At 45.0% G+C, this 17,695-nt stretch overlaps 2 protein-coding genes across 7 annotated transcripts; both read right to left on the bottom strand.

Annotated features, from left to right (window-relative positions):
- LOC111837508 (inhibitor of nuclear factor kappa B kinase regulatory subunit gamma) lies at window positions 1–11,502 on the bottom strand. Of its 6 annotated transcripts, XM_023799642.2 has the most exons (18): window positions 11,480–11,502; window positions 10,818–10,964; window positions 10,604–10,720; window positions 9,605–9,768; window positions 9,243–9,481; window positions 9,049–9,114; window positions 8,028–8,141; window positions 7,186–7,371; window positions 6,739–6,800; window positions 6,370–6,417; window positions 5,788–5,890; window positions 5,285–5,400; window positions 4,126–4,278; window positions 3,306–3,375; window positions 2,829–2,963; window positions 1,455–1,591; window positions 1,307–1,371; window positions 1–634 (listed from the first exon to the last, which is right to left on the bottom strand). In XM_023799642.2, the coding sequence occupies exons 1-18, from the start codon at window positions 11,485–11,487 to the stop codon at window positions 531–533; spliced, it is 2,034 nt and encodes a 677-aa protein (XP_023655410.1). In that variant the 5' UTR covers window positions 11,488–11,502; the 3' UTR covers window positions 1–530. The 6 variants fall into 6 exon arrangements, with proteins under 6 accessions (XP_023655410.1, XP_023655411.1, XP_072571637.1 ...); XM_023799643.2 differs by lacking the exon at window positions 8,028–8,141; XM_072715536.1 differs by lacking the exon at window positions 10,604–10,720.
- Window positions 11,503–12,011: 509 nt separating this feature from the next.
- On the bottom strand, window positions 12,012–17,546 carry cav4b (caveolin 4b). Its single transcript, XM_023799550.2, has 4 exons — window positions 17,251–17,546; window positions 15,030–15,196; window positions 13,981–14,168; window positions 12,012–12,925 (listed from the first exon to the last, which is right to left on the bottom strand). Exons 2-4 carry the CDS (start codon window positions 15,189–15,191, stop codon window positions 12,775–12,777), a joined length of 501 nt encoding a protein of 166 aa, XP_023655318.1. The 5' UTR covers window positions 15,192–15,196; window positions 17,251–17,546; the 3' UTR covers window positions 12,012–12,774.
- Window positions 17,547–17,695: the final 149 nt, after the last annotated feature.

Genomic DNA, 17,695 nt, shown 5'->3' with positions numbered 1-17,695 from the left:
TTTATTAACAATAATTTTATTAAAGACAATTTCTACAAAGTAACTTAACAGTGGAAATAATACGGCACATCGGACTTCATTCTGACATTGTTTCTCGTGACAAATACAGGTGCACCGATAGTGTACATTCTTAAAGATATCAGTTGAAACGAAAGACATAATGGTGACAAGAATCAACATGGGCATTCATAGCAAGACTTGTGCTGTGTAAAAAGTGTGAAATTAGCCTGTGAATGATGATGCATGAAAACATTAGCAACATTGATGTGTTAGTTATGAACAATGGAAATAATTATAAGTATCAAGCAATAATAGACGATATTTCTAGTTACAGGTAGAATTTATTCAGTGTTTCTCTGGTCTGTTAAAAGGATAAAATAAAATGAAATAAAATTAGAGGTGCCTCTTTGCTGAGATGTGAAGTACACCATCACTCACTCTCCACTGACCCTGAAACTCCAAACACAAAGTCCCACTTCAGCATGGCCCCCCCCACGCTCGGCATACACCCTCCCACCCCCTGGGAAGGATCATTGAATGCAGTCCATGACGTGGATCTGCAGGGTGTCGATATCCGGGGCCTGATACTGGCATTTCGGGCAACGATAATCAGGCAACTCCTCTGAAACCATTCCTGTACAAACAAAACACAAAAATCTGACCTATGTTTTTGTCCAAAGTGACATGAGTGCAGATGAGAGATCTGTGTCAGCTGATTCCCCCTGAACCAACTGGAGTCAGGGTCCAGTCTCAACAGTAGTATGGTTATTCTGATGAGTACATTTACGTTTGTTTAGCAGAGGCTTCTGTCCAAAGCAACATACAAGTGAGGCAAATAACACATTATATAAATATGGGATTCGAACTTATAACCTTCGGCATAGATTCCTAACCTGCTCAGCTACACGCCACACAGTTTACCAGTCTGATGCCCATGGCCAATGGGAAAGCTTATCAGCAGGAGGAAGAGATCCAACATGGCAGTACCTAGCATAAGCACTGACAAACTGCAAAACCACGAGGGTCAGACAGACAGACTTGTACTCCTATCTTTGTGGGGGCCGTCAATTAATTTCTATGGGCAAAACCCTAATGGACATTTGGCATTTTTAGCTTTTTGATTGCAGTCACAGATTTTTATAAAATCAAATTTCTCCTTGTAGGGACCAAAAACATCAAATAGGTTATATTGTAAGGACATTTGGTCCCCAGAATGTAATGTCTACCTGGACCACACACCCAGAGACAGACACCCAGAGACAGACACCCAGAGACAGACACCGGACTCCCAAAACAGCATCAGTACCTCCTGAAGTGGGGAGAGCTCGGTACTCTCCCATATGCCTCTGCTGCATCTCCTCCATGCGTGCTCTGACAGGACACAGGGAAGCAGCGTTAGCGGCGTGCAGAAGAGCAGCAAGCCAGCGGCCCCAACCGGCGACAACACTCATTACCGAGAGGTGACCCCGACTTTGAGTAGATCGATTTCCGCCACAGCCTTGTTCAACTGCTCCTGCAGCTCTTCCTTACGCTGGTTCAGCGTCTCCCTGGCCTCTCGCTCTGCCAGGAAGTCCGCCTTGAAAATTTCTGCCTGCAGGCAGCCGAGAGCGACACAGCAATGCTAATGGGTTACAGTGGGCAAAGCTATTCTTCAATATGCAAGGGCAGAATCAGAAGTCACAGCCACATTCTCCTCACGAGACACATTCTTCTCATTGAACGTACAGCGAGGCATTCTGGGGATCCAAAGCCCATGAGTAGAGCTTAAAAAATATCTACTTAGGTGCTTTCCCACCAAAGTTCAGGAACCTAGTTCCTGGTTCAACTGGGAACTTTCATAGTTTGTGTGTCACTGTATCATGGGAGATACAAAAAGCTGGTTAAACTTCACACGTAATTTCATATGAAACACCACCACCCCAAAACAATGCAGATCACCCTATTTTACACCCTCTTCCATATGCTCCATTTTCGCTCCACTACTCTCTCTTCTCCGGGCACTTCTGTGCAATTTCCAAGTTAGCATCATTGCTTGTGGCCAGCCAATCAACAATGTTTACCACTATAAACCCCACCCAGTAGTTCCTGATCAAATTAAAAAGCACCTACCTGAAGTAGGGACAAAGAAAAACAAAAGTTAAGGAACTACCTCCCAGGAACTACATTGAGGCCAAGTTCCTGCCATGGGAAAATGACAGAAGTTCCCCAGTTCCTCATAAGTTCCTGCGGTGGGAAAGGGCCTCTTGTGACAATAAATTACTGAATCTGATTTAGAGTGGCATAAGTCAGTGGCAGTGGTTCGTTCTCAACCTTTTCTGCAGTGCGACCCAATTATTACCATGGCAGCTCAGCCGTGACCCTATGTCAACCGTATAGGTCTAAATTAATGCTATGATCAAGCACGCAGTGCACTCTGCAATTTACGCCAATCAATGCCTATCGCACAAATTTGATAGGAGGTGCTAGCGAATTTTTACATTAAGCATCTGCGGTTTGGCTTCTTAGATTGGTTGAATGTTCAGTAGTTTTGCACTAAGCAGTTGCAGACTGAAGACCCGTTTATATAGGTTAATTCTAGGATTGGAGCTGGGAAATCTGATCGTGGATCAGCATAGGAGTTTGCTGGTTTTAAAATGCTTACATTTCCAACTCTGCCTCACGACCCTTTCAGATCTTGCCACAACCCAAATTTGGGTCGCGACCCATGGGTTGAGAATCGGTGTCCTAAGGGACATTCAGTAGGTTAAACTCTTAAAAATGGCTCCTTTAACAGAAGGAATAACATGTGACCAGGAAATAGAGCTTCAATGGTCGTGCGAGGGAGTCACCTGGGCGGCGAGGACCGGCACAGTCTCCAGAGACATCCTCTGCTGCTCCAGCTCCTCCTTCAGCTTGTCGATGAGGTCCTGCTTCATGACTAGAGCCATCTCCGCTTCCCGTAACTTGTCCTCCACCTCGCCCCCCTAACAGCATGGGGGAGAAGGGGGCCACAGGGCGTCATGTGATCGCAGAAACTGCACACCACACTAACCCCTCAGGATGAATATGCGATGGAGGCCTGCCTCCTGAACCACATCCCCTCACAACAAGCAGTAAACACACAAAACATATCACACATTTTACAATAGATGGACCAAACATAATTGTATTCAAAATCGAAACGCAGCCATCTGTTACAGCCAAAGGGAGAACACTCCAGAACACCAGTCTTTTTAATGTGCATTTTGGATTCGATTTATAGAATTATTTATTTTACATTTATTTATATTTACATAATTATTATAATACAGCCTGGCTGTACTCACGTTCCGAAGTTTAGTGTCATAGTCTGTGAACAGCTGTGTATAGGCTTGCTGTAGCTGGGCCAACTTCCTCCTGAGAACAGAAGAAAAAAGCCACACACACACCACAGGTGAGCGCCCACTGCTGGCTGCATGCAGCATTACGATTATTTAGCAGACACTTTTGTCCTAAGCAGTACACAAGTGGGTTAGCCTGTGTCCCAGGAGCAACCGGGGTCAATGGCTGCAAGACACATGGCGATAGCTACTTAGCCCACCATAGGATTTCAACCCACCACCTTCCACACAGGAACAGTTCCCTAGTCCACTGAGCTACACTCTGTCTTATGAACACGTCCATTACCTGTATGAAAGTGTGTCTCATCTACCATACATTGCCAACTATTCTGCTGAGTGCTTGATGCACACACAGCTCCAAAATTAAATGAATGTTACAGCAGGCAGATTACAACTTAAACAACCTTAATGTCACAAAATATAACAAACAACCAAAACAGACAAATCACACCTGTAATAGGAAAACAGAAGTGTAGAACAAAGGTTTTTGCATATTTAGTCCTCAAATCGCTATGAAAAACTCCAAATAAATTCTAAGTAAGATGAATGTAAAAGCGTTTAATCACAATATGTCTAAGCTTTCTGGCAGGAACTAACAGGAGGATTTTACCATTGCAATTTACTCCACAGGCAGGCTAACAGGCTATTAGCATCCACAATCACAGTCTCAGCCTAAGTAATACATCGTTATCAAGCGTAATCTGTAATTAGCAGCCATTAACAAGCCAGGCGCCAGTGTTTGTGCCGCAGAGAGGTGGGGACGTACTTCTCCTCCGTCACTAACATCCTCTCTGTCTTGAGCGCCGTCTCCTTGTTCTCATTCTGCAGACGCAGCTGGTCCACGGTGACACTGTGCTGCTTCTTCATGGTCTCCATGTCCCTCTCCTTGATCTGCAGGGCCTCCGTTTTGGCAGTGAGCCTGGGGGACACGCAGGGAGGGCGGACGGTTACCTGCCGAGTTTACGCGCCTCGCTTTCACACGCGGCTTATAAAATCGAGCCCCGGCCCCCATTACTTTGCATGTCGCACTTTTCTCTGCCATATTCCCAGTTCTTTCATTTATATTTCGGATATTTATCATTTATTTAGCCATATCTTCCGTTGCAACCATTTGATATTTTTCCCCATAATCTTGCACCTCTGCAGTACCTAGTCACATGTCTACATGCCCCTTTGACTCATTTTGTACTGTTTAATCTGTACTGCCTGCTTGGACATCAGCATCCATAACTCCACTGGACCTTCCACCTGGACTATTCATAAATCTGCTATATAATCAGAACTTTGTTATTTTTGACTTCCTCTGCTAGCCCAGGGAGGATGGGCCCCCTCTTTGAGTCTGATTCCTCCAATGGTTCCTTCCTTCTAGGGACTGATTCTATGGCAGTGTTGCCTCTGGCTTACTTTCTGGTGACTTTGGCCAGGGGCAATGTAGTGTTGTGAAAATGCGCTACACCAGTGGTTCTCAATCCTGTCCTTAGGGGGCGCCAGAATGTTTTCATTCCAACCCACACTGTTTTTAACCCGCTACATTCATTAGGAGCCTATTAAGGACCATATGAGCCTGATTAAGGTAGGGTTGGAATGAAAACCTTCTGGGGGGAGGTTGGATGCTACAAGTTAGTGTTTCTATATTGCGAATTAGAATTCCTATATACTGATGTACAAGAGTTAAATACAGGACCTTGAATCTCCCTGCTTTCAGTCAGTGTTTCCTAACCCATTCCTCAGGGACTGCCAGACACTCCACTTTTTTGCTCCCTGCCAGACAGCCCATATTTCTGCACCCTTCATACCAGGTGCTGGGAGAGAGTAAAGACGTGGACTATCTGGGGGTCACAGAGGACCGGTGTAGGAAGCACTACTCTACGCAAAGGCAGATCCGCTCTCTATACTCGGGCCCTTCCTGGGAAGAGGGCCAGTACCTCTCCTGCAGCAGCCGGCCCTCCACTTCGCTCTTGTCCAGGCAGCTCTGTCGCTCATGAAGCTCCCCCAGCAGCGAGGTCACCTGGGCCTTCAGAGCCTCGCTGTCTTTGGTTATCTGTGCCAAAACGGATACGGCACGCCTCACAATCTCCTTCTGACACATGGAGCCAATTTACATTCTATTTAGCAGATGTTTTTTATCGCATTTTGCATATGTACAGGTTACATATATACTAGAGCGCAACGGTGAAATCATTCTGCCGACCCTAGGATTTGAACCAGCAACCTTCCGATTACAGGCACAGCGTCCCAACCCACTAAGTCACATATCACCCTGGCATGGGGTGCAGGCTCATATTCAGTGGTGTATGTGTGTGTATGTGTGTATATGTATGTGTGTGTGTGCATGTATGTATGTATGTGTGTATATGCGTGTGTGTATGTATGCATGTATGTATATGTGTGTGTGTGTATACATATGTGCAGCACGTGAGAGATGAACCTGCTCAAATTCCTTGTCCCTCTGCTTCAGCCGAGCTTCCGTTTTGTCCAGCTGGGCTGTGGTCTTTTGGAGAGAGTCGTACTTCTCTTGAAGCTCACTGCATCTAGACGCGGAAGGAGAAGACAACTTTACACGGTCCAGCTCAACCTCAGACTCCCCCTGCTACAAAGACAAGGGTTGGGCTACGTCACGCGAAGATCGGGTAAAACGCATTCCACACTCCTGTTTTTACCCATGAACACACTTGCTGTTACAGGAACGCAGCACTACCCAAGTGTATCAATCATCTGTTAAGTCAATTACATTACATTTTTAATTTAGCAGAGCTTTTATCCAAAGCAATATCCAGGGTGAGACAATCTTTGGTGAAGCTGGGGGTTCACTCAAGGTGCTTGATCATAGCATTAATTTAGACCTATACGGTTGACATTGCTCAAGCACTCAAAAGTGAAATCATTCTGCTGACCCTGGGATTTAAACCAACAACATTCTGATCACAGGCAAAGCGTCACACACAAATCAACAAGCCAGCAAACACCAGCCTTCTAAAAGAATATCAACATTTTGGGGGGGGCTTCTTACCGGGACTGTGTGATCTGTAACTCCTCCATGAGCTTGGCCACCTGAGACCTGGAGGGTGTGTGTGTGAGTTGACCGGGGGGCGGGGGGGGGGGGGGGGGGGGGGGGTGAAAACGGAATAGTCAGAAACAGGGAGGGCTAACCTACACAGCATAAATCACAATGACCTACAGATAAATGAAGGTTAAACATTTATTTTTTTTTAGCAAACTCTTGGATCCAAAACAACAAACAAGGAAGGCTAGCTTTAAGGGTTGCACAATTACACGACTGGCCGAAGGGAATCGAACCTATGACTTTCCAGACTCGAGCACAGATTCTTAGCTACACACTGGCAAGGAGAATAAGGAAGAGTGTAGAAAGACGACGTACGTGTCAGAGTCCTCAGCGCATGCGGGTGACTGCTGTACAGTCTCCTCAGTGACGCTGCCCCCCTGAAGAACCCAGTGAAGAAGCAGACAACATGTCAACATACTTGGGTGACCCTTCGGGTGAAGCCACATGAACAGAATACACAGGAAGAGCAAAGCGCAAATGTTACATTCAACGCAACTCTATGGCCCTAGTGCTAATCCTCTATCCAATTGCTTATCCAGGTCGCTGTTGGGCGCGGGGGGATCATGTCTTTTTAGCATAGAAGGAAACCTGCACGACATCGGGCGAACATGCAAACTCCATCCAAACACTGAAGGTCTGTGTAAGGATTCATTACTGCACAGCATCAACATTAGTAATACTAATGACAATAACAATGACGATCTGCTAACTTGATTAACATCAGCAGGCACAGCAGATGATTCAGACCTAAGGCTGAGATACCTGCATTTGCATCAGTTTCTGCTGCAGCTGCTCATTGGTGCTCAGCAGCCGGTCCCGTTCCAACTCAACCTTCTCCTTCTGCACCTCCAGCTCCTTCTTCTGGTCCCGCAGCTCCCGCAGGTTCTCCTCCAGCTTCTCTTTGTGGCTCTTCAGCAGCTTCAGAAACTGATTGGAGCCATCTGCGGGCTGGAGGACACAGTGATGAGAGATTAGAGTGGAAGCAGCGAGGTGATGGACAGGGAGGGGGGCACAAGGCTCCATGGGAGCTTCCAACAAATTAACACAGGTAGCTAAAGGGTGGGGGGTTAGTGCATTTCGACTTTACGAGGGAGGAAAGAAAAGAAGACCAAATGGAACTTTCCAACATGCATGAGGGTTATTCCATACTGGGAGCCCCTGGTCACCCTCTCAGATTCCCCTGAAAAAATTCACGGCTGATCCTATACTAAAGTTAAGGAGAAATCTGAAATATTCCGTCTATATACCTAACAGTGTTGAAATTAGTCTTTTGAATTTTCAAGAATTTTTTTTGCATTTTGCCAAACAAGCCTTTCGGTCCAAAATTTGACATCCATAGCTCTTTGGATATGGCATGCACACTTTGAAACTGTACCTAGGGCTAACTTTTTCTGTAGTAATTCAAGACTGTGGAATCCTGGAAGGTGACCTGGGAAATTTTTCTCAAACTGGGTGATTTAATACGGAATGACTCATGAACAACCAAACACAAAATGGTCGTGACTGGAACAAAAAAGAAAAAAAAAATCACACTAAATGAAAATATCGACTGATTAAAAGGAGAGATGGAGGGATGAGAGGGAGAGGGAGCGCTGCAGTCTCACCTTGCTCCCTGCCCCACCCTCTCCCTCTCCCCAGGCCTCCCCTTCCGGAGGAGTCAGACTCTCCGCTAGGCTTGGGAAGACTGTGCTGACGGAGCTACAGACACTGGAGTAGGCCTGGTCACAGAAAAACGAAGACACCTTTTTAAAAGACTAGCACACAAACTGGAGGCTCTCGGGGGGGGGGGGGGGGGTCCTTCTGGAAAGGAAAACTTGATATGAACCAAGGAATTTTTTTTATATGTCGGTGTGAATGTTGAAAAAAAGCAAAAAAAAAAAGATCAGTGGTATGTACCACAAAGCCAGTGTTATCGAGAGTAACTCGACAGAGCCAGGTTAACCAACCCTGATTACTGCGATCAGCTTAAATGGTGCTACCGCAGTGGTTATTAACTCAAGGTCAACTCGGGATTCGCCGGCGCGTGTTCAAATAAATGGGGCGGAGTCGGAATTGCAAACTAAAGATGCAAACTAAGAGCCGCCCTCTGACATGTAGGAACTGGTCCTCCGCAAAGGGACACGCACTCAATTTCAATATTGGGATATTTGATACAAATATTTCATTTGTATGAAACTAAACAAAAAAAAAAAAAAACATACACCCCAAATATTAAGCCAAAGGATTATTGCGCATGCGCGATATAATATCGACATGATATCGCCCAGCCCTAGTCAAAGGGCAGCTCTTATATTGCTGTATATTAAACTGTATATTTAATACAAAAGCCTGCACTTTAACCTGACTGGAGCAGGTGATAAACTAAAAGTGACTGGTCCCCAGAGTACCTCCTTTCCTGTCACTCACCGATCCAAAACATATCATTCCCTAATGATATGGTTGACCCCTCCATATGAATTATGGCCATTCATATGCCCGATACCTTAAAAAAAATCCTAGAATCACTCCTGATCACAGCAGTAGCAGTAAAACACGCTCTAGAGATGGATACCTCACCACAAACCAGTGTAAGGTTTTTAAAACCAGTACATTCGCAGAAGATGAACGGAAAAGATGCTTTCTTACCACACTCTCTGGGGGTGTCTGCTGACTGGTCCTATCCTCTTCTTTTCCCTCCCTGTCCTCCAATTTCTATCAAAATATCATTGTTACTATTGTTATTATTATTGACAATTATACATCAACAAAGTAGTGTATCATTCAGATAGGGGAGGGAAGGTGTCAGTATGATTATCAGAGAAAATCCGAGGAAGTCTAACCTCAAGACAATTGAGATTGTTTGTCTGCGGCAGAATGGGGCTTCCTGCCTGGGCACGAGGGTCCGTCTGGTTAAGCTGGCTCCATAAGTCCTGCTTTTCCTGGGACAGCCTTTCCACCAGCGCCTTGGCCTCCTGGAACCGGCAGGTGAGGAACTCCTTCTCCTTCCTGGATAGCTGCTGCCATTTCTCCATATCTTCGCATCTCTCCCTGAGAGCCACATTACTCCTTCTCAAGGCTTCTACGCAAGGGATGGAAAGAGCAATGAAGGGAGCATTCGAAACTGGACATAAAAATCTGCAATTAAATGAAAGAACACGTATTTTGGCTGACGTCTTAATACTTAAGTTTAGTAAGACAGTACCTCTGAGTTGGTGATTGTCCGTGAAAAGCCTGCTGACAACCTCGTTCTCCGCCAGCTCGGGCGGCACCCGGAGCGACCCCTGCCCGCCGGAGCCCACGCCATCTCCCCCTGCCATCTCCCACTGCAAGGTACTGCCCGTCTGAGCCTGGGGCTGAACCATAATCCTGGGAAAATCAAATTAAATTAGATATCAGCCGGTACTTAAAATATATACGGTCATATCCAGGATGGTTTAATCGATACACGACTAGAAAAACTTCGTCGTCGCACATCTTTGAAACGATAATAAAGAATGAAAGGCCATCTAGTCTACTGAAACACTGCTATAGGTACTTCTAACTTAATAACGCGCACAAAACGTCTTTTATGTTACGTGAACTTAATATACGTACTTTCCTCTGGCGTGTTATGGACTCCCCATGGACTTTTTTTCCTCCATTAACAATCCAATTGATTTTTTCCTCTAGACTGGGCTGTCGCTTTCGCTTTCATTTTCCTCGACCAGACAGGAAGTCAGCCGGAAAGCTACATTTAATTTATTTATTCGCCCTTCCTTAGGGCTTCAGACCTGGCGTTTAGCAAAGAAAGAAAGTCACATATATCTGACGATCATTTCGGTACACTTCTCCAGATCGGTCATACCCGCCTTTCTCTGCGTTTTCGTCATTTCGTTAACAACTCGGTGCTGGTCAGTCTCTTTCATCGTTTATTTTTCAAAACACATGTTCTTATCCTGGCAATTTGCAGCAGACAACTACACCAAATCGGGTTATTTTCTGCCAGTTATACTGCCGAGGAGCGTCAGAAATAAAAGCACTCTGCACTGTTTATTTAAAGACACTTTAAGAGTTAACTACCGCATAGTTACTCAGTTGTTGCCATCGATTTACAGGTAACTTAATAACTAATGTCCCGGTCACAGGAGTGTCTTACGGAACCCAAAAGCCCATAATTAACGGATTTAAATTATAATTCACAACAAGTTTTTCGGAGTCGTACCAAAGCCAGCGATGATCGTAGGTCGGCGCCTGCGCTCGGGTTGTCCGGCTCCGCCAGTTCGGTCGGCGCCGAGTCCTGGTCCGCCGGTTATCCCAGCCCAAAACGGGAGGCTTTGCTCTAACCCGGGTGGTAAAGTTACGAGATACTAGCGATCGGCCCGGAAGATTGTGGCTACGGGACTTGATCCGCTGACAGTATTGACAGTGGTACTTACTTGGACTGCATGAAGTTGCTGCGCGTTCTGACGATTCGTCCTGCTACTGGAGGAATTCCCCTTCCTACTTCCTCACTCATTTCGTGTTTCGTCGTCCAGCCGAAGTGCTGCTGCCGCTGGGAAATGAAGTCCAGCCGAAGCGGCCCTCTGTGTTCAAGCGAAGTCAATAGAGTTTTGTCCTGTCCGTAGCGCTTACTTATAGTGGTGTCTATCGATCTGTGCTACAGGGTTCAATAGATAATGGGTATGATATTTGTATAGCACAATTTACTTATCGGAACATGCTACCTGTCTTAAAATAAGAAATAGCAAAGAACTGAAAAGTACTATAACATTAATCTGACTTTGTATATCACAAATAAGATCGCGCTTTTCCACAATAAACATCAAAGAAATGAATAATGGTAATCGACTTCTTATAAAATGTTTTTTTAAAAGTTGAATCGACTATAAACATAAGAAAAAAAGTTCAGACAACTTAAGCACAAAATGGCCATTTTTGCTAAAGATCTGAATGCATTAAAAAGTATTCTTTGATTATTTAATTATTTAATTTATTTAAATTATTTAATTTATTCAGTGGATCGTAATCTGACTTCCTATAATGACGTTGAAAAGGTTGTCCTCAAGATAAAGATTGAAGAACAACATACAAGACCTACAACTTCATATGGAGTTGGACGTGGGTTTCCGTCAGGTACTCTAGCTGGTTCTCTGGTTCTCTGCCTTCTATCAGCATAAATATATATTTCTTTGATGATGATGATGTGTGTGAGTGTGTGTGTGTGGATTATGTTTATATTACATTGTGGGGACCAAATGTGTCCCACAATTCGATGAAAACCTGTTATTTTGACATTGTGGTGACAATATTTCAGGTCCCCAGAAAGATCTGTGACTGCAATCAAAAAAATAAAATTGCCAAAAGTCTTGTATTTTACTTGGTTTCTTATGGGTAAGACTAGGGCTGCCTAGGGGTTAAGGTTACTCTGTTGTGATTAGAGTTTTCCCCATAGAAATGAATGGAGAGTCCCCACAAAGATATAATTACAAACCTGTGTGTGTGTGTGTGTGTGTGTGTGAGAGAGAGAGAGAGAGTGTTTGTATATATTTATGTGCTATAGCTGCAAAGATGACTATCAGCTAAGAGAGAGAGAGCCCCATTCAAAATGAAGTCAGCACAGATACAGGGCACAAGGTTGCATGGTTGCATTTATTATTTCATTTTGAAAAATTGTCAGTATTACTTTACATATAATGTTCTTGACAGAACTAGTGAACATTTATTTGTATGCTGCTGTAAAAATATTACAATTACAATATAAGGCCTAGATATGAGACAGCCATTAGAGATATATATTGTGAACCGTTCATAAACATATATGGATGGGTGGATAATGAAAGTACATTATTTTTTGTGCCAGAAAAACAAAACAAACTCTTTGGCATTCAAGCCACCAATAACCTCACTGCCTGATTTTTCACCATGGTTCTTGATGTACAAAACTGTGTTAAACAGTCTTTCAAGATCCACACATGAATATAAAATTATTCCAGTTAATTTTTCATAGAGAGTATCTAGAAACATGATGCTCCAGATGGTGATCTAGATCGGTGATTCCCAACCTGGTCCTCAGGAACCTCCAGACAGTCCGTTTTTGCTCCCTGCCAGACAGTCCGTTTTTGCTCCCTGCCAGACAGTCCACATTTTTGCTACCGAAAGCTGGGAGGGAGCAAAACATGGACTGTCTGGAGGTTCCTGAGGACTGGGTTGGGAAACTGAGTAATTCAGAATTTTTCACCTGGTGGATTATGGGTAGTTAAAGAAAATTACTTTTACCACTACAGTCCACAATTTTTGGCTGCTGTGCTGAAGTTTGTGATAACCTCCATTAATCACTCTCCAGCTCCCTGTAAGGATTCAGAGGGAAGCTGGCCTCCCTCCCTTCTCTCCCCCTCAGTCCTTAGAGAGCGAGACATAGAGGCCGCTGCAGCAGCGAGACACAGATGAGCAGAAGGGGGTGATGAAGATGTTGACCACGCTGAGCCAGAGGGAACGAAGGCAGGGCAGGCAGGTGTTACACAGCTGGACGCAGGGCATGGCGCACCTGGGGGGGGGGGGGGGGGGGGGGTGATGGGGAGGGAGAGAGGGGGATAGGGGCCTGAGTGTGGGGCCAGCATCTCAGTGGGAGGCTCCTAAAGGTCCTAAGATATGTCATATGACTTATTATCATTCATACAAATAATTATTTATGGCAGTATGGTCTAAGCTCATCCATAATAATGAAAATTTCACATACATAGAACCAGAGACAGGAATCGAACCTACGACCATGAGGCCTGAGGCCTGCATGTTGAGTCACCTGGTTTCTACTCCATATATACTGTAGGGTGTTTCTCAATACCAAGAACTCAAAGATCATACCTGTAGTCTCAGCTAGATCGGTCTTGCTAACTTGCCTCCCAAGAACGAACTTGGGGCTCAGTGAATCATGGGATCGGTCTCATTTCTTCAGGGTGCAAGCAATTTATCCTGGGTATTTGGGGCGAGGCAAGAACAACATCTGGGGACTTTTACCGCCCTCTGTACTTCTGTTCTTGAGTATTAGAACTAGTCTTCGCCAATGGAAGATGACATAAAACGGGAACACATGAACACAAGTACAGTCAAGTATGCATATTGAGAAACACCCATAATTTCTCTGAAACTCTTGGTTTTTCTTAAATCCAGAGTATCTGCTGCAGTACCGGTTGAAGCCCATGTGGCTTCCTAGATAAACTTCATTGCCAGTGCCCCCCATCCAAGATAAAGTGACACTGGCTTGCTACGTCAGTGCCCACTCAGGATATGGCACTATTGGCTTGCTACGTCAGTGCCCACTCAGGATATGGCACTGTTGGCTTGCTACGTCAGTGCCCACTCAGGATATGGCACTGTTGGCTTGCTACGTCAGTGCCCACTCAGGATATGGCACTTTTGGCTTGCTACGTCAGTGCCCACTCAGGATATGGCACTTTTGGCTTGCTACGTCAGTGCCCACTCAGGATATGGCACTTTTGGCTTGCTACGTCAGTGCCCACTCAGGATATGGCACTGTTGGCTTGCTACGTCAGTGCCCACTCAGTGCCCTGTCTCTTGATGATAGGGGTATGGTGACAGTACCAGATGTGTAGGCAGGCGAGCCAGGCAAACAGGCAGCCGGATAGCAGCGAGACGGGCACGGCGAAGAGCGCAGACAGGCAGCGGTAGCTCCAGATGCGGGCCGTCTCAAAGCTGATGCTGCTGTAGATCCACACACGGTCAGCACTGCGAGTGGAGGCTGGCTCTGCCAGAACGTCGCTGAACTCTACCTACAGTCAACATCAAGGTTCGGCATGACCCATATCCCCAGGGCGTCCTTACCTCCCACAGGCCTTACAAACCTTAATCACATATCAGTTAGTTTTTTTAGTCTTAATCCTATGCCTGGAATCAACCCTGAACCAGGTTCTAGGTCATACAGAAGGAAATTTAGAGTCATGGACTCAGAAGGAACACATGCTGGTGGATAACGGAAAAATACGATGTTGAATATGGAAAGATCATAAAAATGATAAAAAGTTCACACTAGGTTTTTGACCATTTACATTTAATGAGCCAGAGGTGGATAGTTCAAGTACAGGATGTAAAAATCCAGACCAAGAATTTGTTTTAACCAACCAGTTGAGTTTAAAGAGTCACAGTCACAGATTGCTCAACTGGTTGGTTCAAACAAAGTCTTGGTCTGGATTTGTACTTTCTGGAGCTGAACTATCCACCTCTGTATCTAGCAGTTATTATTATCCAAAGCTACATACAGTTCAGAAATCAAGGCCAGGCAATCCCTAGAGTCAATGGTATAACTTTGGCTTAAGCATTGGGGGGCTTGAGGTCTCCAGTCATTTAAGAGGGTCCAGGGGGTTGTATTGGCTGGTTTTGATTATTGGGGGGTGTTACAACCCCCCCCCCCATAATTTATGCCCATGCCTAGAGCAGTTGAGGTTTTATATGGCCCAGTGGTGGGCCATATAAAACTCACAGTTCTTGATGTTTGGGTCAAAATTGCCACCCCTTGCCCACATTTTGAACATCTGATTTAGAACCTGCGCATACCTGACCCAATCGTGGCATAAATGGGCCCCTCTTCCTCTGTACCCCATGACTAATTCGCTCCATCATGCCCTGTGTGTTACCTTCAGGTGCTGATTGATGCTGTAGGGGTCTCTGGTCTCATACTGAGAAAGGTAGGGTGGGTTCGAGATTGAGGAGAATTGTGGAGGTGGGGGCGGGGTTTGCTGCAGCCTTTCCTGGTCGTCATCAATCTTACACTCCACCAGGTATTCTTCTGACATCATGGCACCTGCCAAGTCAGAGCAGAGAGACACGATCACCACAAAACAGACAAAAACATGCAAGCAAGGAAGGCGTTATATTTTCCAGCTGGTTTGGGAACATCTAGAGGTCCTCCAGACACATGGAGTGACCACCACAACCATCGCCAAAAAAAAGCTAATGAAATACAATCGAAGCATAGTTAAAGAAATAGGCCAGGGGTTGTGGATACAAGCTGTATCACTGTTTTTTGGATGAGGAAGACCTGATGATCATGCCTAAGGACATGCGAACCACAGAGTGGGATGATTAGGCAATGTTAGAACTGCAGAAGAACAAGGATGTGGGGAAGAGATGAGAAGGAGCTGAAGGGGATTGTGAGGTTGTAAAGCTGTTCTTGTTGAAAATACAGGAACTACGCTGCTGTCGGGGCGGTAGATCTGCACCATGGGTGTGAAATATGTCAAACAATGAATTTAAAAGCCAAAGAGATCTACTAGCATAGGCACAGTTAGCGGACAGGAGTGGGGAAATACCAATGACGGCCGAGAGCAGCTCAGATCAGCACATGGGGGAAAACAGGAGCAAAACCTCAGTAGTTTCTGAGGGCGGAGATGTTTCTGAGGGCAGAGATGGCATAGGAGAGTGAGACCCTCAGAACCATGGAAGGATGGTAGAACAGCAAAAACACAAAAAGCTTTTACATAAGACTAAGAGCAAAAATTAAGTGAGATTAATATCTGTGGGATTTTTTGTCCACATTGTTAAAATATACGAGAAAATATATGAGAACAAGAGAAATATCGTCTTACACTTCTGATGGGCCCAATACCACACAGTCATGGGTTTTTCCCTGTGAATTTTTTTTTTGTACAATGAGATGTTTTTGTAGAAAGAAGCGTATTACTGCAATACTTGCTTATTGGAACCAGAAATCAGCAGACTTTACAATGCGGCTCCTTGGTTGCCATGCTAATAGACCATGTGAACATTTAGATAAGATAAACTTTATTGATCCAGGGGGAAATTCTTGAGGATGGGATAGAAGAAAAACCATGTGACGAGGGACTGGATGAGGGTGATCATTTTAGGATTAACTGGGATTTAGAAGGAAAATGACCAATCAAACCAGTAAATGCAAGAAAGGCCAGTCTCCCAACAGGACAGGAAAAATAAAACAAACTTGGGAATGGGAATAGGAATAAAGTGAAAACGAGTACTTTCCTACTACAGACCTCAGCCTGGTGTCAAGTCTGCAAGGGCCAGGGCCAAAAAAAGCCGAATATGTACACCAGGATACTGCTATTATTGGGAATGAGGGCAGGAGCTCGGAATTATCGCTGGCTAATACCATCAGCTGAATCCCCTTCCCTAGAAGGACTGTGCCCCCCCCCTCCTATCACCACACTCATTATCAATTTTCTTATATGCAGTATTAAAATACAAAATCAAATGATCCTGGTTTTGCAAGGCAGCCTGGTTGGACATTGCTCCACCACACGGGCCGAGGGGCGTCCTTAGGTGTCACAGGGGATACATGACACATCGCGGGAATTCTGTAACACTTCCGTCGTACGTTCATACCTCTCGCTCTAGGAAATACTCTGGGAACGCAGTGCTGAATGTGGGATCTGATACTCATGGGAAGCAGCAGCGAGTGAATAACAAGTTTTGGAACTCAGAGACTGTGCATTGTGATCCCTATAAACCGACAGATTAGAGTAAATAGTACTACAGGCAGGCAGGCAAAAAAACTGCTGATTTAAAGCTAACTGCACACTATTAATGGTTATTTATGATCATTACTTAATGTCTTCTCTTCAGTCTCATATCTCCTATTACCACAATCATGGACTTAGGCAAACAAGTATTTTACTACACCTCTTACTGAGTATAACGCAATATATGGCAAATAAAACTTTGATACTTGATACATGAACTTCCACTGTAGAGGCACATTGGCAGCCCTGCTAGCTGGGGGCCCCAGGGGCCACTTTAAGAGCCCGAAAGCACAACCGGGCTGCTGGGGTTACCGTAGTAACAAAGATAATGTTTAGCACCAAGCAATTCAGTCGAACTTACCTTCCTGGCAGGATTTCTGTCCAAAAACTCCAAGGAATGTAAATACACCTGATCTGAATAAGTCTTAGTAGCTAATATGAGAATCCATGCGGTTTCCTTAATGCCTCGACGACTGGTTTACGCTGCCACTCTGCTCACGTTTTACTCTGATTTCATGCCAGTTTATGAGCGTTATCAGCGACGGCGAGTGTGAATCAGGAGAGCGTTTGGTTCATTCCTGGGTAGATCCGCACCAGCAGGACCCTCTGTGAGCCCCCACCTGTGTGCGTGTGTCGGTGGGTGATGCCTGACTGTCACCAGAGCAGAATTCAGGGTTATTTTGGGGGCTGGAATGACTGGGGTGGGGTAAGAAAGGCTCAGGTTACCCGATAATGAATCCCCACATCACATATAACATATATAGACTCTTACAAACAGATGTGGGGTAAATTTGGTGTCACAATGA

This window comes from Paramormyrops kingsleyae, chromosome 8 (genome assembly GCF_048594095.1).
Source record: "Paramormyrops kingsleyae isolate MSU_618 chromosome 8, PKINGS_0.4, whole genome shotgun sequence".
Classification (NCBI taxonomy): domain Eukaryota; kingdom Metazoa; phylum Chordata; class Actinopteri; order Osteoglossiformes; family Mormyridae; genus Paramormyrops; species Paramormyrops kingsleyae.
Note: the sequence above shows the minus strand (reverse complement) of the source record. Positions and strands in the feature narration are given on the sequence as shown.